Source organism: Castor canadensis, chromosome 12 (assembly GCF_047511655.1).
Source record: "Castor canadensis chromosome 12, mCasCan1.hap1v2, whole genome shotgun sequence".
Taxonomy (NCBI): Eukaryota; Metazoa; Chordata; class Mammalia; order Rodentia; family Castoridae; genus Castor; species Castor canadensis.
In genome coordinates this window covers 31,182,290-31,207,431 of record NC_133397.1, presented here as the reverse complement: position 1 = coordinate 31,207,431, position 25,142 = coordinate 31,182,290, and the positions used below count along the sequence as shown (strand labels likewise).

The window sequence follows — 25,142 nt, the reverse complement described above, 5'->3', positions numbered from 1 at the left end:
AGTATGTTCTTGGCTCGCCTGCCCTGCTTGAGGTACTTGTGTACGTCTTGGTATTGTCAAGTGAAGATGCCTTGGGTAAGAAGTGAGAACACAAGTGATAGGGTGGCTATGGGTCAGAAAAGGGAAGAGATTTACTTGAAGTAGAAAAGTGCAGGGTTAAATTTGTTTAAAGCTGATGAGGAACATAGCCAAATTATGTAAATAAGTTTCAGGGTCAGACTGTTTTAGTTCCTTAGGAAATAACAGGGTAAGCTCATGTCACATCTTCTGTGACAGGTTTAGTTTTGATTATTGGAAGTATAATGCAGTAGGGCTGTCAGTATTTTAAACAGTATCAGTAATAATTTTGTGAAAATGACTTTATTAAATGTGTGACTTGGAAAAAAAGCCTGCTTTCATTTTCTAGTAAAATATAGAATTCCAGCTCTATTTCCCAGAATTCTAGTAGATATGGAGTCTTATTGTGTGTTCCAATCACAAACCCTTTTACACTTTGCAAATTGGTGGATCCTTAGCTTCCTCTCTGACTACTTGTTGTTGTCTTAGGGACTGAGGTTTGAACTCATGGCTTTGCACTTGCAAAGTAGACACAGTACTGCTTGAGCCACACCTCCAGTCCCAAGGTTTGAAATTGACTTGCATACATTTAGTGAAAAGGAATAAAACAAAACACGTTATGCTCTGTCTTCTGTTTCTTTAGGTCCTAGCTTTCATTTTTTGGGCTTTGCTCCATTCCTCTCTCTCTCTCTCTCTGAAGCTTCCTTTTACTGTTTTAGTCTTTGTTGATCTCATGGACTTACGCAACTTTAGAGTTGGAAAGGACTTTAAAGGACACTTAATCCCTCTTCTCACTTAGGGGGAATCCTACCTACAGCATCTCTGCCAGAAGGCCACTCAGTCATGGCCTAGATCTTTGCATGGAAGGAAAATGAACTTCTCCGTATGTGAATTGATGACATTGTGGGCATGTGACCTTTACAGGGTTTGTTATCTGTCCTGTAGAACTTACGGTGTTAGGTAGTCTCCATAGCATTTTGTCCATATTGCTGTAGAATCATTACTACATTCTCATATTAATCATGTTTCTGGGTCCATTACATTTTTGACTTCCTGGCAGGTTTGTGTTTATCTTTTTTAGTACCTGGCACATGGTGATTACTAAATCACATGCTTATTGAGTGAGTGAATGAATGAATAACCTTCTCAGTGAGACTGTAAAGTCAGAGGTGATGGAATGTCATTTAAAATTTTCCTATCCTTAAAATTTTGCTGGATCCATAGTAGCCTTTCCCCGAATACTTTTTTGATTGACATATTAAAAAAGTAGCATTAAGGAGTTCCTTTCATACTTTCAAAGAGAAGCACATTAGCAGCCACTCTAATCCAATAACAATGAATAAAATGTAACTCTTGTACTCTTGTACTGTTCTTAGATTACATCTTGGGAAGTCAGTCCTTTTTGTTGCCCTTTAAATGTTTTCAATGCCCGGGTAATTCTTTAGCCCAGGTAGTAATTAGTAAGACTTAGTGTTTATAATACTGATTATAAAACCTTTACCTGGAAAAATTTAGTATATTAAACAAGGGTTCCTCTGTCTGTCTATATCTATCTATCCATCATCTATCTAAATATCTATCATCTATCTAACTGTGTTGTCAATCCATCAATGATGTATCTATGCTGACATGAGTATTCTGTGATGAATAGAACTGAAGTTAGCACTCCATTCCTTGGGAAGGATTTTAGCATTGAATCCTGAAGAACAGATGGGTAGCAAGGATTATATAAAAGTGACCATGTCTGTCTATCAGATGGTTTATATCTTAACATGTTTTTAACTCAGAAAGATTTTATTTACCATTGTCATTTCGATGTTCTATTCTTTCCATAACTGAGCTATGTAAAGATTACCTTTTGGAAGCATTCTTTGGATTATCCCATTTGTAAAGCAGGGTCCATAAGGAAATTTTTTTCTTGACAATGGGGAAGAAATTTATTGTTAGCTTTATTGTTATTACTTTTTTTTTTTGCATTCAGGTGAGAAAAAAAGTTTGGTAGATTTCAGGGCTTTTTCTTTTTTTAAAATTTCTTTCATTGAAGATTAAGATGCACATTTCTAAATTTGATGGCTTTTTTTCTAGAGTAAGGCAATGGGGATATTACAGATTCTTACATGGGCACATTTTTTCCATGATGTATCTGTAGTTTTATACAGGGAAATAATACCGCCAGCTTTGTTGCTAACCCTGGCATAGAAAGGAGCAGTGGGAATGCTTGGCACAGAGGGCACATTTATGCCTAATGGGAGAGTGAATAATGATCCCATGACAGCCAAGATTACTTCAAAGCCTGAACGGGATCCAGCCTTTAGCATATGCCATCTATGGGGAATGGGCTTAGCTCCCTCTCTGGAAAGATGATCTGGGATCATTATTTCTATAGTCATGGAAATTTATCCTAATAGTTTACTGGTATTACTAGTATATTCCAGACCTATTCTAAATCTGGTGGGCCTCTTGAATGTGTTTATGTGATAGAATGCTTCTATTTTATTTTGACTAGGACCATCTCCTGCACATCTCTTCCTCCTTCCATGTGCATTTCTTCCAGGAGAAGGACTTTTTTCTAATGCATTTTTATATCTTTAAGAAGATAATTGAGGTCAGGAATGGTGGTTCATTGCTTAATTCTAGCTACTTGGGAGGCAAAGATCAGGAAGATTAAGGTTGGAGGTTGGATTGGGCAACAAATTCATGAGACCTTCATCCCAACCAATAAAAGCTGGGTGTGGTGGTGCAAGGTTGTCATTCCAGCTACATGGGAAGCATAAAGGGGGGTGGGGTGGCGGGGCTTGTGGTCCAGGCTCACCTGGGCATAAACACAAGACCCTGTTCAAAAAATAACTAAAGCACAAAGGCCTGGGGTTGTGACTTAAGTGGTAGAGTACCTGAAAGACGCTATTGTTTTCCTTAGGAGTGATTTTAAAATTAAAACATTACTTATTTGTGAGCTAGAAGAGAAACAGTGAAATGACTATGGTGCTCCAGCTACAACACAGACACGTGTGGTGCCAGTGAGTTTGAAGTGTAAGGATCTGTGATGATCATTGTTAGGTCTAATCCACATTTCCCATGTAAGAGCCCTTTTTCCAACTCTGCTTATATAATCTTGAAACTAAACATCCCCCTCATGAAGAGCCTATTCTCTTGACCTTTCTCCTTTCTTATTAAAATCCAGTTGTTAGAGAAATAAATGTCATAGTTTAAAAAGTAAGTTAGAACCATATGCCTGAGATGAAAAGCCAGCCTCTGCCCCACTTCCTTCATCCTTGATTTGTAGTTACGCAAGGCATCCACTTCCAACCGCTTCAGCTGCTTCTTCTAGCAGATAACCTGCTCATTTTACTTGATTTTGTCTTTTAATTGTAGACTTTGTCTTTTGAGTTTCTACCCAGAAAATGAAGATTTAGCTCCATTATAGTCCTCCAACCTCCAAATCCCTAGCTCTCACATAGATTTCCCCTTCCCCTTCTTCCCAGTGTAATCATGTCAGAATTCTTGGTTAAGTTGATCTTCATCACTACTATGTTCACAGTTGATCTATTTTGGTATATTACAATTAAATTACTTCTCATACAATTTTATTTTGTAGTATTAGAGATTGAACCCAGGGTTTCACACTTACCTCTTGAGCTATGCCTCCAGACCTTTTTGTTTTTGAGATAGAGTCTTGCTAACTTTGTTTGAGCTGTCCTTGAACTCACGATCCTCTTATCTCTGTCTCCCAAGAAGCTGGGATTGTAGATGTGTGTTATCATGCTGGCTTTATTTCATTTACATTTTTGGTTTTGTGAGTATACAGCCTAGGCTGGTGTTGAACTCATGATCCTTCTGCTTTAGCTTCCAACGTGCTGAGATTACAGGCATATACCACTACACCTGCCTTAATTTCTAGCTAGCTTACCAATTCAGCTTCCAAAGTCTTTAGTTTACCTTTCTGACCATTCTTGTAGAATTTTTACTTTCTCTGTCATTTAAGAATTCCCTTCACTTCTCTCTTGTATTAGGCCCTGTGTTTTCCTTTTTCATTTTCCTTCTGACATCTTTCTGAGAATGAGTGGAGGAGAGGTGAATTCCTTGAGTATTTCCATGTCTGCAAATGATTTTTTTCTTAGGTCCGCTTACTTGTTTAGCTATCTGGATATAGATTCCAGGGTGGAAGTTATTTGAACATGGAAATAAGATTGATTATTTTCTAGTGTCTGTTCTTGTTGTTGATGATTCAAATGACATTTTGCTTCCTGATTCTTCTTATTTGATTGTTTTTTTCCCCCTCTTAGAGTTGTTAGGTTTTTTTCCTTTTTTATTTCATACTCAGTGTTCTGAAATTTTATGATGAAAAGCCATGGCTATGCCTTTCTTGAGCTGATGGTACAGTGGAGATAGAATGAGGAAGTGTGTTATCATTGTGATACAGCCAGGAATTGTAGTACATGGTTGTAGGTAGACCTGGAGTGTTGATATGACCCCTTTCCCAGCCTTATGTTAGGAAATCAGCATGCCAGTGATTTTTATCTTCACCCGTCTGACCTGAAGTTTCTTATACTTTGTGGTCTGTGTTCACCCTTTAACTTTGGATGTTCCTGTCTAAGGAAATGGGAAGGCTGGGGGGACCAACATCTACTCCATTGTATTCTTAATTTAGATATATCCTTTCTGCACTGGTAAGTAAAATATTTTCCCAGATAAAATCTATTATTTTAATTATGCTAAATATAATATTGTTTATATACAGATTGAGTATTCCTTAGCTGAAATACTTGGCACCAGAAGTGTTTCAGATTTTTGACTTTTTTGGATTTTGGAATATTTGCATATATATAATATATATATAATATAACACAAATTGTTTTATATTCCTTATACATATAGTTTGATGATAATCTCACAAATTGTTTTATATGCCTTATACATATAGTTTGATGATAATCTTATGTAATGCTTTTAGTGCACCTGTGTTTTGAATATGACCCATCATGAGGTCCAATGGAATTTTTCACTTGAGGTATCATTGATACTCAAAAAATTTCAGATTTTGGACTATTTTGGACTTTGTAGCTTTTTGGATTTAAAAATTTCAGATTCAGTTTGCTCAATCTACAATATAATATAATGTAACAATATGTTACTTTAGTCATATGTTATATAACAGAATGGCAGATTTCTTCTTTCATAGTCCTTGTTGACCATTTGTTCTTCAGGAACTCAGTGTGTAATTCTTCATGAAGAATAGAGTTCTAATTTTGGTTCTGTTGATTACCAGATGATTCTGATAATCATCTGATAATTTTGGTTCTGATGATTACCAGAATTGTCTCATCATGATAGATATATGATTGATTGATAGATGGTTGATGGATGGATGATCACTTGTTTAATCTGTTGAGTTTTTCCAGGTAGGCTTTTACAATTAGTACTGGTATTAAGCTCTAAGCATTACTAAAGAGATTGTTTATATTGGTGTGGTCAAAGTTAAGGCAAACTAGCTAGACATGGTGCAGTATCCCAGGGATAGCAACAGCCAGTCACACTTTAGCAACCCAGACATGAAGAGATAAAGAGGGAGATGTTTGTAGAACCTCAAGAGATTAGCTGTGCGAGAGAGGTCTGCTTGACAAGAGCTGTGGCCTTTGGTAAAGAGGCAGAGCTGACAAAAAGCAGTCTGGCAGGGAGGAAGACAACAGAGTATGTGGCCCGCTTTCTCCTTCTCACCTTGTAGTCTCTCAGTGTCTGCCAGTGATGTGTAACCCTTGACTGGAAGCCAGAGTCAAGGGCATCCTTTGATATGGTCCATACAGTCAGCCTCTTGGGCACAACACAGAAAAAAATGGTGGTGAGATGATTGGAAACTCTCCAGTATAGTTAGGTTTAAAGATGTTTTTGGAATCTGGAGATACTTTTTTTAAAAGAAGAGATGTTCGACTGAAAGGGCTAAGGCAACCCTCATAGTTATATTCCATATATTCCATGGATAGTGTTCTAGGGAATTGATTACTTATTTTTTACTCTGAGTGTTAGGATTTGAATATATACCAGTTTATTAACTAAATAACATTCATTGCTGAACCTGTGCATTTTCTCCGTTCTGTTCAGTCTAATTTCCTACATCTTACTAATGAATACTGTCTTTTTTTTTTCTTTGTGAATGTCAGCTTTTATAGTACTCGTAATTACAGCTCAGTATGTGTCTATATCAGACCATAGGTACTTCTGCAGCACTGGAGTGATTTTGTATCTTTCTGCATTGCTCTTCTTTACTGCTTTTGATAAGTATGTAAAGTTCCACATACGTGGCCTAGTCTAGAGTCACTAGTAACTTCTCCCTTTCAAGTGCTTTCCTCTGCTGACTCTTTCACTCAGAGATGTTAACTTTGTTTTGGTCATAATGTCTTGATTTTAACCATGGGTATTTTTGTATTCAGGTAAGTGATAGTTTGCTCTTTGACACCTCAGATGAGGAGGAACTTAGAGAGCAGTTGGATATGCATTCGATCATCGTCTCCTGTGTTAACGAGGAGCCCCTCTTCACTGCAGACCAGGTATGGAGGAGAAGCTTATCTCCACAGGGAAAGTAGAATCTGAAACTGAAACCATTTCTCACTGTGGCCATAAATAATGCTTGTTGGATTTTACTAGTTACACTTAGATTGTGTGGTTATACAGTCTTAACAGTTAACTCTTCCATTGAGGAAAAAAAAGAAACTATATGTCATCCAAATAAGATAAGATTTTGTGAATTGGGAAGACTTCCAGTTTAAGCATTAACAAGTCCAACAAGTAAGTAAGGGAGGATTATTGTTTAAACCAAAATTGAAAATTATTGCGAATTTCTTACTTTTTTTAGATTTACCCAAACATGAGCAAATTATAATATATCTGTATAGAAATTATTTAGCTTCTGTAAAATCCTGGTTAAGAATCACTAGCACATATTAGAAGTACCTATTATGTACTTCTGAAAAAAGTAAGCATTTTTCCTGTGGGGCGCTTTAGTAACATCAACCCTGTATTCATTTGAAACCAGTGGAATCAGCTTTCTCATTTTCTGAATACTCCTCCCACCTCTGTTGTGTTGTCAAAATGTGATGCCAAAACTTCTTCCTGAAATAAAATGTTCCATGGTTACTTGGACTGTGAATTCTATCACATTCTATTTTTAGATTGGAAAGAGGAGATCAGTAAGGAGATACATTATGGCAAGATTGGGAGGTATACGTTGAAAATGTTCAATAAAAATGTCATCTTGATTCTCCTTCGTGGTATTTGTGGTCGAATTGTTCTAGGCTGGGAAGGATGTGGTGCTTAAAAAGCAAGGCGATACTATTTTGGAGGGCTGTTTTGAAATAGAGCATAACATTGCAGAGAAAGACTGACCCTGAACATTCACTGTCCCTTAGAAATCTACCTGAATGCCATAAGTTGTCCCTGTTTTTAAAATGCAGGGAGATACATTCGATAGCCTTCTTAGTGTCTCATTGTATTGTTTACAATGTCTGTTTAGGGAAATTTTCTTCTTAGCACAGTCCTACCACCTTCGGATTGATGTCATTTTCCTCAGCAGAATTGTTACCTGTTAAGCGTGCTGATTCATAAAACATGTTAAATATGCTTAGGATATTTTACGCCTTCATTTAATTTTATTTTCTTTGATAGTTTTTCTTCATCCTGGAATCCTTTTTTGAAGTATGGGATAACTTTTCTGGCTTGCCTTTAAAGTTTTTTTGGCGTCTATTTCCTTCTCTACTTTTAGAATATAGAAAAAATATAGTTGTAAAGCTTGAGCAACATTGTTTCTGCCAGTGGATCATTATTTAAACTAAAGGCAGATAGATTCCCAAAATCTTGGTTCTTACCGATTTTTTCTTTGTGCTTCTACATTTTGGGTAATTTGTGTAAATATGACTTTATCCTTCATTGAATTAACATGAAATTCTTTTTCTGCTATTAAAAGAAATTTTTGCTGCCAGAGAGGTAACTTCCTGCTTCATGAGTATTCTATACTATAGTATTTTCTAAATTTTATGTCAAAGTTTTGATAAGTTTTAGATTGAGCGCTTGCGTATGACATATAGTATTTCTCTTATTTGCTCTTTTAATTACAGCTTTATGATCTGGTTCAGGCATATCTTGAGTAGATTATATCAATGTTTGTAGCACCATTTTTCAGGCATCACAAGATCTGGTAGGGCCCACTGAACCATGATAGACATATTAAATCATATTTTGTTTAATTTTGTGTTAGCATATTGCAAATTTCTTTTGATAAACCATGGTTCATTCTTACTATCAAGGTTTTGATTACTCAGAACATCGGCTCCCTCACACTGTTGGTCAATCAGGATTTAATGCACTTCTGCTGGGGTAGCCTCAGGTGAGTGTGTTATACAGGACTTTCCCCCTGTACATTTGATTGACAGTGGTGTATATATTTTGGAAGGTTATTGAAGAAATTGAAGAAATGATGCAGGAATCACCGGACCCCGAGGATGATGAAACCCCTACACAGTCAGACCGGCTTTCAGTGCTCTCCCAGGAGATTCAAACTCTTAAGAGGTCTAGTACGAGCAGTTATGAAGAGAGTAAGACCCTCCTTGCACAGTGCTCTTTGTCTATATCAAACACATAGTGTAACCATCTGCAGAAAGCTTTGCTTTTCCCATGCTGGGTTGCATGACCTTTCCTTGCCCTCTGATAGTACAGGACTCTGGGCATATTTTCACTGTTGCTCAGGTACTGTGTGGTAGTTACTTTTAAGCCCTGTATCAATTTGCTGGGGCCTCTGTAAGAAAAAAACTACAGACTAGATAGCTTAAACTGCTGAAATTTATTTTCTGACAGTTCTGTTTGCTATAAGCCCAAGATTTAAGTGGTCAGCAGGTTTGGTTTATTCCGTGGCCTCTCCCATTGGCTGTGGGTGGCCATCTTTTTTCTTTATCTTTCTATGATCTGTCTTCTACATGTGTCTGTGTCCGAATTTCCTCTTTCTGTAAGTTATATTGGATCAGGGGCCAGGCTAATGCCTCCTTTTAACTTAATTCCCTTTGTAAATAGCCTGTACTTAAATACTGGCACATTCTGAGGTCCTGAGGATTAGGGTTTCTACATGAATTATTAGGGAGACATAGGTTATCCCATAATAAATAATGTACTCAATAAATATTTGTTGAAAATAATTTCTGTCTTTGTAAATAGTTATCTTCAATGTAGCTATGAAGAATTTGGGGTCAGGTGTGGTGGTTGGCATGCTTATAATCCCAGCTACTCAGGAGACAGAGGCAGAAGGATCCTGAGTTTGAGGACAGTCCTTGGAAAGTTAGTGAGACTCTTATCTCAAAAAAAAAAAATCCCAAAACACAAAAGAGCTGGGGTCATGACTGAAGTGATATAGAGCACTTGCCAAGCATGTGCAAGGCCCTTGGTTCAATCCCCATTACCACTCACACACGAGAAAAAAGGAATTTAAAGAATTAAAATTATGTTTAATGGGACTTGTTTAATATACATGGGCATGAACCTTAAGTTCTGTACAGTTGGCTATAATGAAAAATTTCCAAACAGCAATGCCACCCCTTGAGTATTCTGAGCATGGTCTAATCATTGCCTGACTGATTCCCTCCTTGAGTAGGCAGCGATAGGATCATTATTTGCTTAACTTGTCTCATCACCTGGTTTTATGTTTATGGCGTGACCAGTGATCTAAATTCCTTTGGATTGTGTGGCTTCCTCTCAACATGGAATTTCTGACAGACTAAATTCTTTTGGATGATCTGATTTGACTATGCCACTGTAGATACCTGATAAAGATTAAAGAAAACCATGTATTAGTTTGCTATGGCTACCATAACAGTACCATAGACTGTGTGGCTTAAATAATGGAAATGTATACGCTCATAGTTCTGGATGCCAGGAGTCCAAGATGAAGGTGTTGGTGGGTTTGGCTTCTGGCCAGCCCCCTCCTTGGCTTGCACAGGTCATCTTTCCCCATGTCTTCACACGATCTTCTGTAGTTCCTCTGTCCTGTTCTAATTTTGTACAGACAGCAGTACATAGAATTAGGGTCCACCCTAACAGTCTTGTTTTCACTTAATTACTTTTTAAAGATTCTCTCCCTCTCTCTCTCTCTCTCTCTCTCTCTCTCTCTCTCTCTCTCTCTCGGGTCTTGAGTTTGAATTCAGGGCCTCATCCTTGCTAGGTAGGTACTCTACCATTTGAGTCACATCTCCATCCCTTTTTTTTGCTTTAGTTGTTTTTCAGATTAGGAGCTTGTGCTTTTTGCCTGGGGCTGTCCTCAGACCACCATCCTCCTACCTCTTTCTTGCGTATACCTCAGACCACAGGCGTGTGTTCCTAGCTCACCTGATCCTAAAGACTCTTATCTCCAGGTTGTACATTCGTATTGTGAGGTGCATGGGGTTAGGACTTCAACAATATCCTACTTCTTTCATGAGGGGAAATTTTGAGAAAAAACTGAAGTGGGGTTTCAGGGAACACTGTTCTCCTTCATCTTCCTGATCTTCAACCAAGTATCCAAATTGGGGCATATGTGTTGAAACATGTTTAGTTTAATTCTATTAAAATCTCTCTTTTCAGAAGTACCACAGAACCCTGCTCAGTAACTTAACCACTTCTAGTCAGCAGGTAGCTTCTATACTCCCTCTCTGCTTTCATGTTTGTTCTTTTCTTTATACATCCGTTCTTAGTCTTGACTGAAGTACTATTCAATGAGTACTTGATTTACACAGTACAAATTTTTGTTGCACTTTTCATCTCAGACAACTGAGAAGTGACTTTGCCCACTTACTACTGACTCAGTCCTGCCCACCAGAAGGTTAGGGTTCTGAGAAGATCTTGAACAGTCAGCCTAATTGTTTAGAATTATCTTTTGCTTCTTGGTGTAAAATACCTTGTTGTGCTGCCTTGAAACACTTATCTCAGTGTCTGCTGAACTTTGTGTTTGGTCATAGGAGTGAAAAGGCTTTCAGTATCTGAACTAAATGAACTACTGGAAGAGATTGAGGTGGCCGTTAAGGAATACTCGGAGGAACTGGTACAGCAGTTGGCCCTACGTGATGAGCTGGAGTTTGAAAAAGAAGTGAAAAATAGCTTTATTTCCATTCTGATCGAAGTACAAAACAAGCAGAAAGAGCACAAGGAAACGGCCAAAAAGAAAAAGAAGCTCAAAAATGGCAGTTCTCAGAATGGGAAGAATGAACGGAGTCATATGCCGGGCACAGTAAGTGATGTTTTGTAGGAGGCACTGAGCACTGGCAACAGGTGGCCCAGCACAGCCGGCCAGCGGCAGGTTGTACCTGTGCGAGTGTAGTGCCTCTAACCAGAGCAAACTGGCTCTTCCAGAGTGTGCTGTATGCAGTTTCTTTAGAAAGTATTTCTTAATGATGCTTTTTCTAGTGGCCGTCTGGATAATTCAGTGCTGAAATGTTCAGGAAGGAGAATGTCTTAAAAGAAACTTTAGCAAATGATCATTTTTTTACTATATTAAAGTGTTAATAGTGGCAATTTATATTTAGCCAGTAGGCTTATGAATGCTTTTAATTTTTGTCTAACATTTTGTACAATAAGAAATTAAAAGGGTGGCAGTCTGCTTAGAGGAAACAGAACTGTGCTGAGCTGGGAAGCACAGATTGATTTATAAACAGTTCCTCCTGATTTATTAGCATGGTTGGAATATCCTTATTAGTAGTTTTATTAATATCCTCATGTGTGTAGCAGTTATGTGACCTCAGCCTTTTAGCCAAGTATTTAGCAGGTCAGAATATTATTGACTGGTGAAAACAAGCTAGAGTATTTGAAATTTTGACTCTTTATGTAAGGTGTTTTGTGTTTTTTTGTTTTTTTTTTTAACGAATGGGGTTTGAACTCAGGGCCTGGTTGTTGCCAGGCAGCTGCTCTGTCACTTGAACCATAACCAGGCCTTTTTTGCTTTTAGCTATTTCTCAAATAGGGTCTCACATTTATGTCTGGACCTGCCTGGTCTGCAGTCCTTTTTATTTATACTTCCTGAGTAGCTGGGATGACAGGCATGTACCACTGTGCCTAGCTTTTACTGATTGATGGGGTCTCATGAGCTTTTTGCCTGGACTGGCCTAGCACCTTTATTCTCCTGATAACCACCTCGCTAGTAGCTGGGATTACAGATATGAGTCACTGTGTCTGGCTATTGTCATTTTTCTTAAGTACTGGTGATAATTTTACTTGATTATACTTCATTATGCACATTAAATGATATGAGATGTATTGCCTTATTGATCTTCTGATTTTTTCACTTTGCTGTAATTAGTTGAGGACTTGTATATTCTCATCTTGACTTTGCATGTGAAAAAAACTTTTATTTTTAGAGTATAGTGGTTGGATAAAGGGATCCATTTTTCTAAAAGGAACATTTTCTTTTAATCTGTGATACCGATAATATGGTAATACATGTCACAAACTGGCTATTGTGACTAAGAATATAAATTCTCTCTTTGATTCTGTCTTGAGTTATTTTCTTTAAAGAATACTTAGTAGAAAAATGGATCTCCTTGACAGATGTTGATGGAATCCTAGAAAGAGAATATAGTTCTGGATTGCTAGACCATTGATAAGTAGTTAATACCAACAAAAAGAATCTTATCCTACTGTGTAGCCCATTTATGATTTTTTTATTAATCTGTGAATAAATACACATTTTCTTAGTGTAATGCCCATTTGTACAAAGTTAGAAAGGACAGGCAGAGCTATAAACTAGCTTTGAAAAAGCACTCAGTTACATTTCTTTTTTGAGAAATGGTAGCATTGATTGGAAAGGTGTTTATTCATTTCTAGTGACTTCTCCAAAAAAATATTTTATATTTGTTTGAATATATAGTACTGAAGAATTTGCTTTAAAATATTAAGGACTGTATTTTGCATTTACATCTAAAATTAAAAAAAATTAAACCCATTAAATTGCCCTGTTATACTAGTGGGATTAAGTAAAATGCATAGTGAAAAAGTCACAGCATGATTGGTAATTTCTGCCTGTCTGCCTTTAGGGATTACATGTAAATACTCCATTTATTGGTGTTAACATTTGGCTGAAGAAAACAAATTTATCCCTAAAGGGGCTTAAAGGCTTCTTCTTTTTTTTTTTTTTTTTTTTTGTAATTCCCATGTAACAGGGCTGGCATGGATCCATTGTGTAATTTTACTGAAAAATGTATTTGGCAAGACAGCATGGGGCTCATATTTGAAACTTTATTAGTCTTGAAATAGATTCATGGAACAGTAAACTTTTTCCATTATGTTTAAACCTGGTGAAGTTGCCTTTTGCGTCCAGATCTGCTGTTTGTGTCAGAACTTTAATCAGGACAGTAATGGCATGGCGCAGCCTATAGTCCTTGTTTTTCCTGTGTCTTTTTTTAGCCTAAAATGCCAGAGAATGACCATCTCATCTATGATACAAACGGCCTGAAACCTATGATTTGAAGATAGTGGTAGGTGGCTCAAAAGAACTCTAAAATGAAATGTCTAGTTAGATAGAGGGGTTGCTAGAGGAATTACCTTCCAGACACTTTATTTATCATGCAGTTTGTCAAGACCTGATCTGTGTGAGTTAGCTATCATCAGTGATACTAATTAAAGGTAAAGGTGATGACCTTGTACACCTAGTGTCTTACCTGTTTTTCCAATATCAGTTACTTTTTTTCTTATTACCAGAGATACTTTTGAGATAGTAGAACTAGAACTTTTTCCTTAATCATAGAAAAACTTCCTTCTGTTTTTCTGCAAGCATGTTTCATTGAAATAATATATCAGTTTGTATGCCACTTTATCCATAATTGCCAATTTGTTCTCTTTGGTGCAAAGGTACTTTAGTGATACATCTGGTTGGGAAGAGAGCAGAGTTAAACTCTTATGTGTTAATTTTAGAGATATCTTTAGTTCTAAACATTTGCCACAGTGAAAAAAAAAATGGGGCTTAGGGCTGCCATTTAGAGCATTAGAAAATTTCATTAGAACATGAGATTTATAAAATATTAAAGAAAATATCGAGTGTTTTATAAACATGAAATGTTATCTTGGTTTGAGTTTTGATTTTTAAAATAACAATAACGTCATATATTGAGTAAGATAAAATAGTGTTCATTTATTTAGCAAATGTTTGCATAGTACCTTTCCTAGTGCCAAGCACTGTTCAAGACATAGTGGTGAATAAAACAGATATGACTATGTTCTTGTGAAGCATAAATTCTACTCTGAGGGAGACAATGAACCAGTAAGGAAAAGAATGAATAGATGTTTTTCATATTTATTTGGGAGGGTGCATATGCTTCTGATATTGTAGTATTATTCTGTGTTAAAGTCTTGGGCTCAAATCTCTCCTCTGACAGTGCAGGTTCATTAGAGGCTAATAGAGGATGTTTCCCAGCACCTCAGCCCATACATGGAGACTGAATCTCAGAAGATTGGGATTTTTGGATTTGAATAATTATTATTGAATTATTATTAGGGTTATCTTTTTGAGGGGGTGAGGTGGGCGAAGCCGGCTGGTGTTTATATTGCCAGGTCATTAAATTTTAGAGGCACTTCCCTTGAGTACAAGAATAAGTTGAAATATACCAAGTTGTGTTTTAACTTAGCAGTTGCTGTTCATTTAGATTTGTCTGACATTTTAAAGACATTATTCCTTACCTGCATAGCATCATAGCTTGGTAAACTTAGATGGATAAAAAAGTACACCCTGACTCTTTGTGAATCCAGTAATGTCTTTGATTTACTGGGCACATGTGAAATTGCTTATTTTAAGTCCATGGTTAAGAAGATAGGAATTGGTGATCTTTTCTGTCCACTCTCATCACATTGAACTTTCAAGATAGAGTTTAGTCTTACACTCATCACCAGCAGAAATGTGTAACTGCTCGCGTCCAACCTGAAAATGTCTGCCCTAAAAACCTTTAGAATATTAGCAACGGTGACTAATGGGTACTGGAGTAAACCAGAAACTCTGTTGTGGAAAGAATCATTCTCCTAATCTATTGCTTTTGGGGCTTGGAGGGATGCTTGCTTAAAGATGGGAGAGAGCTAGGGCTTAGATGATAGATGCTCTTTCTGGTATATATTTTCTTTCACAGATTCATTGTTTTACTTTGTGACTCACTTAAGCTCATTTTATGACTAACAGTCAATCTATTTTGTTTCCTTTTTATATGCAAAAGTGTCCCCAGTAATAGTTTTTCATTTAATCTTGACCAAAGCTAACATTAAGGTAAGAGAAATTTATTTTTATTAAGATGGCCATTATTAGATCATCTTGAAATTATTCTAATTTATCCTAGATTTAAGCCTAGGAGGAATGGTTCTGACATATTTACTTGAATTTGAGGCTTCTATTTAAAAAAAAAAAAAAAAAAAGTGACCTGACTTTTTTCCTTCTCTTTTTAATCAGAAATTTAAAAATTCATATTGTATATTTGCTGAGATGATCTAAACAAAGAATTAGCAAGGCAAAATATTGCCCAAGGCCAAATCTACCTCTGCCTGCTTTATAAATAAAGTTTTATTGCAACACAGCCATATCCATTCATCTGTATATCACCTGTGGCAGCTTTTATGCTATGGAAAACAGAGTTGAATAGTTGCAAAGGAGACCATGTGGCCTGCAAAGCCTAAAACAGTAACTGCATGGCATTTTATAGAAAAAAGTTTGCCAATCCCTGATTTAGATAGAGTAAAACTAGGAGGGGGAGAGTAAAATTAGGAGGGGGAAAATGATGTAAACTCCACTTAAGTGAGATTGAAAAGACAAAAAGATCACTATGTTGAATCTAAAATTTATATAAGATGTTGCCTTGTTTTATCTTAAGGGTTTGTTGAGTTGCTCCTTTTCTAAAGACCTCAGTAGCAGCAGCCTGAGTTTTACCCACAGATGGTGAAATCTTGGCCATCCATCTCTAAGCCACTAGCCACAGGCTAACCTGATTAACCGCACACCTTTATAATGCATGTTTGTTTGAGTCCCAGTAGCTAGGTGAAGAGAGAACAGTTGTCTTTATATTGGGGACAAACAAAAGGAATAAAAATGTTTGCAACTGCCTGAGCACAGTGCCTAGTGATAAAAGATGATCTAAAGGAAGATAAAGTAATAGTAAAGATGCTGAATTCCTTTCCTTTACTAAGAAGTGCTGCTTGAGAGGATAAATTCTGCCATGTACACATCATTGAATGTAAATAGCAACATTTTCAACAGTAATGTATTGATGATAGTCCTCTGTAGTTTTTTTCTTTTTACAATTTTTATTAGCATGTATTAGTTGTACAAAAATGTTTCATTGTGATATTTCCATACATACATACAATCTACCCCTCTTCTGTATTTTTCTTTATTGTAGAGGACATGTCCTAAAAATTAGTTATTAGGGCCATGGAAGGTCATTGTCGGGTGGATGGAAACTTGGGAATTATGAATTATTTTAAACTGTTGAAAAATTTATTTTATGAAAGACAATACTACCTAGAACAATTATGTATCACTGCTAATTTTTGATGTATTATTATATACTGTGTTTTGCAATGTGTGCCAGGATAGTAATAGTGATCTTTTATGAACCAGCAGTTAATATAGTAAAAATTAGGAATCTCTTTTTGACTTCTTTATGTTTCTGAGAGGTCATTGTTAATATAATACAACTTCATAGAAGAACTATAATATGCCAGGACATTTGAATTCTTACTATATGCTTAGTTTAGAGTATCCATAAATAATCAGCAAATATATTATAATACAGTTGACAAGATTATTTTATTCTGGTTTTAGTGGCTTTGAAGGTATTCAGCAATAATTTAATTCCTGCATTCATATGGAATTATAAGAATATTTTTAAAAGGTCTTCAAAGATGAAATATTAAATTATTTGATATTATTGTATTTAATTCTAACTTTGAAAATCTTGGTGTCACATCTCTCTGCCCTGAAAGCAAATTTATTTTGGAGTTTAATACTCAATATCAAGTTTGTTTTGGAATAATTCATATATTGTAACAAACTTTGATCTGATTTTCTTGAAAAAATTATTTTTTGCTAGACTTCACTTTTATAACTTAATTAAAATTATTTTACTTGCAGAAATATCAAAATAGGCATTACTTTCACATCTTAAGTATTGTCTGTTATCTTAGCTATTTGAGTACTTTTGCTTTGTCACTTTTTTCCATTTGACTATTTTTGTATTCCTCTCATGTTTTGTGTTTTGATGATTTTAAGAATTTTAATTTGCTAAAAATTAAAATTATTTTTCAATAAATCAGTATTTGAGAATCATCAAACTATTGGAATATGATGTGACTTATGAAGAACAATAATTATATTTTTATTTCATTTCTTTTGAACTTCTGAGTACAAAGAATATTAATGGAATAAGAGTAGATGAGAATAAGTTAGAAATAGATGAAAAGCATTCCTTAATTGCTTTTTTAAATCTTTTTTCTGATACTGTGCTTTAATATTGAGAATTTTAAAGGCTGCCCTGGCTAATTAGAGAATTGTGCCAGTTGCCTTAGCCAGGCTCAGAGCAAATGTGGATAGAAGGAATAGTCTGAATTTGCTGGCCTCCTTGTTAGTTTTGCTTTTCCCTGTCCTGGATCTTGTTTTTTGTGAAATTAGCTGAGCTGGTGAATATGATGATGTTTAGAATTCTACAGAAGGATGAACAAATGACAACATTGTATTTGATTCTTGTTGCTTTTGAGAGTGTTCTTTAATTCTTTTTATTGTTCAGAAAGACCTTGAATTACCTAAAACCTTTACTTGTTCTCTGGTTTAAGCTTTTTGGCTGATTTCTGTATTCAGTCATAGACAGTTATGTCTTTCCTTTTTGTTGTCTCTAGTCTTCTAAGCTAGGGTTTATAATGAGGCAATTTCTCAGTGGCAATTTTATTTATATTTGGAGAACTTAATATACTGTTTTTGCTTCAGAAAAGAGATAGGGTGTGGTTATTTGTCTTTGGAGTGATGTCTAGCCCCTCTTTAAGGGAATGTAGCCCAGACTTCTTTTGTTTGTTTTGTTTTTGGGGGTACTAGGGTTTGAACTCAGAGTCTTATGCTTGCTAGGCAAGTGCTCTACCACTTGAACCATTCTGCCAGGTCACCCAGACTTTTTTGATACTGATATTTGCTCAGTGCTTTGCTAAGTGCTTCCCATGGGATATTTCCTTTTTATTTGCACATAATTTAATAATTTAACAATAATACTTAGGTATTATTAAATTTTATAATTTAATAATACTACTTAGGTGTTATTATTGCCATTTCATGAATGAGCAAATGCTAGTCAGCCTAACAGAGGCCTTAGCTTACAGGAGCAGTGTGCTTTGGAGACAGTAAGTGCAGAGTTAGATAGAGGTGGGTGCAAGGAATGTTGGCTTGGATTTCCTCTTCTAAGTCATGCAGGCATGTTGTATGTGGGCTAGGAGTTCTTGGCTCATTTCTTTGTCTTTTAGACTTCTATAGAGTTTTAAAATCTTTTATATCTTGTGTATACTTTGTTGCTCCTAGTTTTGTCTGAGAAAAATTTTCAGTGAATGACTGATTCTGAGACTTAATACAATACTCATACCAGGAAAGGAAATGATCATGGGCACTTGTGAATATTCTGAATATAAACAATGTTGCTGAAGGCTCTATGTCAAGTAATCCATCCTTCCTCTGGCCTTGCCACATTTCTTTGGCATTTTATCTGTAGTAAGGGCAACAATAAAGTAAATAATATAATGCTTAATCATTTTCCTGCTTTATAGATGGGCTCATATCAAAAATTCCATTTGGAGAAAGGCATTTTATAGAGCTATTAAGTCCTTCCTGAAGATGCAGTGGTAAATGGATGGATTAATTACAAATAACTTTAGAGTCAAAATCTTCAGCTTTTCACTTAGAGTTTGGTCATTTGGATTCACACTTCATACCTGGGAATGGTAGGTTAAATGGAGGAAGGATGGGCTCCTGATGTGCCTAATATTTTAATTAATAGTAATTGTTTATTTTAATTAAACTATAACAGATCTTCAGTGTCTTTCATTTCCTTTATAATCATAACCCTGTGACTTAGTTGTCATGTTCTTAATATGTCTGTGATACTTTTACCTTGAGAAATGTTCAACAAACATATCTTCCCCTCATCCTTTTTCTTTCTCCTCTCCTACTTATAAAAGGCATACAGGCAAATCTTCTCTGTGGCCCAGTTAAGCACCATAAGTACCTTATAATACTGCATCTGCTTTCAAGGTTGTAAATGTAGTGTTTCTAAATGAGGTGACATTTACTAAAAAGTACATTTAATCTGTTGCTAAAGTTTTATCTTTTCAAAGTTCATTTTGCCTTGCAAAAGGATGTATTATTTTTTAGAATTTATGGAGCAGTTGTAAAGCAAAATCTATTGTGTGCTCTATAAAACTCTTTTCTTCTTTCTTCCTACTCCCAATACCTTTGTCTCTTCCTTTTCTCTCTCTCTCTTTTTTTTTTTTTAAAAACTTTTCATTAAGACATATTTGTTGTACAGGGGGTATTCATTGTGACAATTCCAAACAGGCTTATATTGTATATTGGTTAGATCACTCCCACCATCTCTCCCCCTCAGCTCCCTTCCCGCCCCATTTAAAGCAATTGTGAGATTTCATTGTTCTATTTCGTATATCTTTATTCGTTTATCCTTCTTGTTCATTGATCGTCTACTGGTCCTCTATCCTAGGGGTTTTATAAGCCATGTCAATAAGATTATTTCATTTTACTTTGCTAATCCTGTTTTGGTTTCCTAGACTGGATTCTTCAGTGGAATCTTTCAGAACTCTGTTGCTAGCTCTTTTGACCAGTAACTTTATGTCCTGTTCTGTCATTGTTCTCTGTTCATACATAGATTATTTTTCCCATTTGCCCCCTTTTTTCCCCCTTTTTTCTTGCAAGAAATCCAGAAGCCTCATGATATGACTAAAATATGCCCATCTCTAAGACTCTGGGGTTCTGGTGCTACAAGTGTTACAACTTTAGCTTAGCAGAGTGCTTGCTATCCTCTGGTCCTGTGCAGGTCACTAACTGGAATGGAGAGATGGACAAGATCTAGTCTTTCTCCTCAGAATAGAGCCATTAGACTAGACAGCTCTGGCCACACAGGTCTGCCATCCTGGAGCACTTACAGCCTCATGTGATCTTTTAGTCCTGTAGTGCTGTGTGTGTGTGTGTTTCTGTGTGTGGTTTTGATGTCCTTCTTAAAAAAGCCATGTATCTTTTGGTTGAGGTAATTCATAGATCCACAGAATTTGTAAGTAAGCCCTTTAAAAGCAATATTGCTTAGCCATCATCCTTCATGGTGAGGGCTCAGACCTCTGCTGGTGAGAGAACATCACTCATATATGGAGCTGGGAGAGAGCCGGATTTCTTTTTTTTAGTTCAGCATTTTTCTGTCCAAGTTAACTTATAAAATTTTGATTTCAAATACTTTTACTCATGTGTGATTCCTGGTTTCATATAAAACTGCAGGTATTTTACTGATCTGGGTAGTAATTGCAGAAGAGTTTTGTAGTTAAAATCATTTGTCAGATGCCTTCTGAGGTACTGAGAACTGGTTTGTACTTTGTGGAACATGCAAAAGAAGTATCTAATCTGTCCTTATTTCTATCCTTAAAGATTTTGAGAACTGACTTGAATTTATGAAAAAGTAACCTAAACAAAACTTTCTTTTTTCTCTCTCTGTATTTCTTTAGACCTTGTGCCCTCTAGCCACCATTAAAAATACCTTGAGCTGGACCTGGTGGTGTACAATTATAATCCCAGCACTTGGGAGGCAGAGATAGGAGGATTGTGAGTTCAAAGCTATCCTGGGCGACATAGCAAGTTCCATGCCAGCCTGGGCTACCCAGTGAGACCCTCTCTCAAAAAACTAAATCAACAGCAACTGCAACAACATAAGCTAACTCCCCCTGAACCTGTCTTGATTGACTTGGCATGATAGTATGCATGTAGAGTCCCAACTACTCAGGAGACTGAGGCGGAAGGATCACTTGAGTCTCAGCGCTTGAGGCTAGATTTAGTCATTAAAAAAAAAAATAAATCGTATCTTTTCTATGTCTACTATACAAACGTTTAAATGTTTTCAGTATGAATTTCATCTCTCCAAGGGCATGGATGGGGATGAAAAACCAGCTAGTGTAGTTTAGTGTAGTGATTCTCAACCAGGCCAGTTTTGCCTCCCCACAGGGTATTAGTCAATAACTAAAAACATTTGCCATTGTCACAACTAGGTGGGGAGGGGAAGGTGGAGCCTGTGCTTCTGGCATCCTGTTGAGTAGAGGCCAGAGGTGGTGTAAACATTCTACACTTGCAGATCTGCCTTCATCACAAATAATTACTCGACTCAAAATATCAGTAGTGTCATGATTGGGTAGTGTTTACATTGTGGTCATTGCACTTTGCTGAACTAAGGAAAGTGAGGCAATGGGTGACGGGGCAGAAGTTGAAAGTTTTGACTAGTAATGTCTAGAGAATGTACATGAGACAAAAGAGGGACAGAATTCTGGGGAACACTGGGCAGGGGCAGGGGACATTTGTGAGAGTGTCCCCTTGTTAAGAATCTAGGGAAAAGGTCTGGGGTGGGGAATTCCAGGATGTCTCAGAGAGATCTGCAGTGTCTGAATTTGAGTGTCAAAGAAGTGACAATGGGGAGAGCTGTTTCAGAAAACTGGGGAGAGTAAATAGGTTGAGTATTTGAGAATTTAAAGTTGCCATTGGGAAAGAGCCAGTAGAGAAGGAGAGTTTGAGAACTTAGATGGTTACTGTGTGGTTTCTGGGGGGTGGGAGTTCATGGCAACCAGAGCATTGGGTGGAGGAATGTTCTCAGCTTATATCTGTTAGTTGGCTTCTTTGCATTTCTTTTTTTTGCCCATAGAACTTTCTGATTTTCTGGTTCTGAAATTTCCTAGTGGAACAATAAGCAATAGAACCTTGCTGGCTGCCACATTGCTTCCCTGGTTCATTCATTGGCCAGTAAATGGCAGGAGCAGGACGGGCCTTGCTGTTCTGCAGCTGCTGACTCAGCCATCATCTTCAGCAAGACCAGAGGTTCTGCTGAGAGGTCTGTGCTTGAACTTCTTTCACGAGCATCAGCCATTAGGTTTCTATTTTTCTAAGTTGGCTTGGCTTCCCATGGTTGCATTTTTTATTGATTTCTACTAAGTCTAGCATTCTGATTGCATGAAAGTCTTCTCTTGCAACTAGTCAGGTTTCTAGTAGTTTAAATGGCTTAGCAATGCTCACAGCTGCACATTTAATAAAGAAAAACAAAATCACATATACATCTGAGGAATTTAAAAATTTACATTGACCTTTTTTCTTTTCCTTTCTTTTTTTTGCAGTGATAGTAATTAGGCTTTCAACTGGAAAAGTAAAGCTAGTGTTTTTGGAATGTGCCTTCCAAATGTGAAGTGTATCTTAGTTTCCCCCTGCTTGATATTTTCTGAATTTATGTCTAACTTTAACATGCTCCTAGACAATGGCACCAAGTAGTCTAGAGGGAAAATAAGTATTTTCTTTTTCCTGCCTTTCAAAGGAGATGTATTTGATAGAATTAAAAAAAATGAATTGAGTTGTTTACTTGAAAAGATTTCCTATAACTTTTAGTGCATACTCTGGAACCTGTCATGTCTTTGGATAATCCGTTTTAAAAAGTGTGAACAAATTATACAATAGCATGTGAAAATCTACAAAAACAGCTGTCTGCTGTTGGTTTATCTTGCAAACCTAACTTCTTCCATCTAAAGAATAGTTATGCTCTCAGCAAAGTGAAGAACAGTTGAAGATCTTGACCACACATTTGATTTGTGCTAAGACAAAATTGATGTGCAGATCTGGATCTATGAGAGAGGAGGTAAGGAAGAAGAATGATGCAAGAGGAGAGGATAGTTTACAATCTCCTACAAGATGGTCATGTATGGCACTTAGATTTCCAGAGATGATATTGAGTTATGTGGCTGATAACCTAGCAAGCTCCATCAAGGATTAAACCTTTTGGCATTTCCTCACTTTTTGTTGTCAGGACTTTTTTACACTCTTAAAATGTATTGAGGGCCTCAGAGAAATTTACTTTTTTATATACTATATTGATTAACATTTAGTATATTAGAAATTAAAACTGATAAAATTAAATGTTAATAAAATGTTAATTCATTAAAATGCCAAAAATAAATAAGTAATTATATAATTAGTAGGTTTTTGTGAAAGATGACTATATTTAAAAAATGTTAGTGGGAAAAATGTCATTGTTATATTTTTATCAGTCTTGTTGATGTCTGGCTTAATTGAAGGCAACTAGATTCTCAGATCTGGTTGTGCATTTAATCTGTCATTTGGAATATTTCACCATAAATTGAGAGCTCGAGAGTGAAAAGACAAATTGTATCTTAGTATTAAAAAATAATTTTGAGCTTATGGACCTCTGAGAAGATTTCAGGAGTGTCTGTGGATCACACTTGGAGAATCCTTAGACTAACATATGCATTTCTTGAGGGCAGAGACCACTGCCTTGGTTTCCTTTCTTCTACTCCTTGGGGCCCGGTACTTTGTTTTTTATCTTGACACTTCAGATGTACTTACTAGTTCAGCTTTCCCCCAGAAATTCCAGGGAAAGGAACCATCCTGTGAATCAGACTGCAACTTCCTTTTCAGGATGCCTTTCCCCTTAATTAGTCATGTCATAAGAATCTCTTTAATGCCTTTGAGTCAGCTGCCATAGAGGTGCCACTGGACTCTTTTTTGTGCCTGATGACATTGGAGTCTTGTTGCAAATCAAGATAAGTAGTTTAGGAAAAAGTGTTCCCTTTTTAGTGCAATGAATTCTAGGAAGTTTCGTAGGTTGCTGGGAGAAAGAAGCTAGACTTGTTTCTTAGAAACGGAGTGGGAATTCTTTGCAGAAGTTTTTGGAGGCTCAGCTGGCAAATGGGATCCACTATGCTCCACAGGAAGCATATGCCATCTTCCAATTTGCATTTTCTTCACGAAGGCAGTGGCAGGTGCCTGGAGAGTGAGTGGGAAGCAACAATTGGCTCTTCAAAGTAACAGCATTTTCACTTGCCAAATGTTAGTTTAATGTTCTCCAAACTGATGGTAGAAATATACAAACTTAAGCTGAAAATGTGCATACTGTTAGTATTAAGTTTTCAGACTTTTGATAAAATGTAGGTAAACAGTATCAAAAGGTGTATCAAAAGGTGTATCAAAATTGTGTGGTAAATTTTGTATAAAACTGTATACAACTGGTAAGGTTTACATTAGAACAAATCTATCAGCTACATCAGGAAAATCTTTATGAATATAGTAGCATAAAAGCAGTTGCGTCTGTATTTGACTTGCACATGAATGGAAGCAAAAGTGTTTTTAAAACAGCATGATTTTGTTGCTTTATTTGAATGAGTAGTTGTGGCATTTTCTAACTGCTTGCCTCTTGGGCACATAAGTCATCATGGTACATTCTTACTAATAGTCTTTGAACTTCTTTCTCTGTCCTTTTCTTCTGGGCCGTACATTGCTACCATTAGCGCTTCAGCATGGAAGGGATCTCAAATGTCATTCAGAATGGCCTCCGCCACACCTTTGGAAATTCAGGTGGAGAGAAACAGGTGCTCTGTTATCCTTATTTTCCTTATGCTTTGCTTTTTCATTTTCTGTTTAAGATCCTGAAATCTGGCACTTTTACTAATTTACTAAGACCATTGCTAACAAGAGGTAAATGAAAATTCATTATATTTATAGTCTTGATAATGAACAGAATTTCCCTTTGGGAAAAAAGCATGTTCCATATTGAACAATAGATGAAACTCATTCTATTGTTCATTTCTCATGTCTACTTTTAAACAAATAGGTGTTAACATATTGACATAACAAATTGCATGTTCAGAAAAATCTGAAAATAAATGAACTAGAATATGCTTCTCTAATTCTAAAAATATAAGAGATAAGATTTTGGGGGGAAGAAAGCCAGATGTTTATATCTTTGAGACTAGAACTGTAGTCAAAACTATGTAGGGAATATATTTTATCTCCTTTAAATGAAATTCATGTGTTTTTA

General features: G+C 36.3%; 1 protein-coding gene across 3 annotated transcripts in view; it reads left to right on the top strand.

Annotated features, from left to right (window-relative positions):
- Fez2 (fasciculation and elongation protein zeta 2) overlaps window positions 1-25,142 on the top strand; it is a 37,541-nt gene that overhangs the window by 4,976 nt on the left and 7,423 nt on the right. For 2 of the 3 annotated variants that reach the window (XR_012439656.1, XM_020170119.2), the window contains exons 3-5: window positions 6,483-6,599; window positions 8,498-8,639; window positions 11,025-11,293. Coding sequence is in view for 2 of the 3 variants with exons in the window: in XM_020170119.2 (XP_020025708.1) it covers window positions 6,483-6,599; window positions 8,498-8,639; window positions 11,025-11,293 (528 nt within the window). In the remaining variant the exon portion in view is untranslated. Of the gene's footprint in view, window positions 1-6,482; window positions 6,600-8,497; window positions 8,640-11,024; window positions 11,294-24,612; window positions 24,694-25,142 lie in introns of all 3 variants that reach the window. The other variant, XM_020170118.2, reaches the window with a different exon arrangement.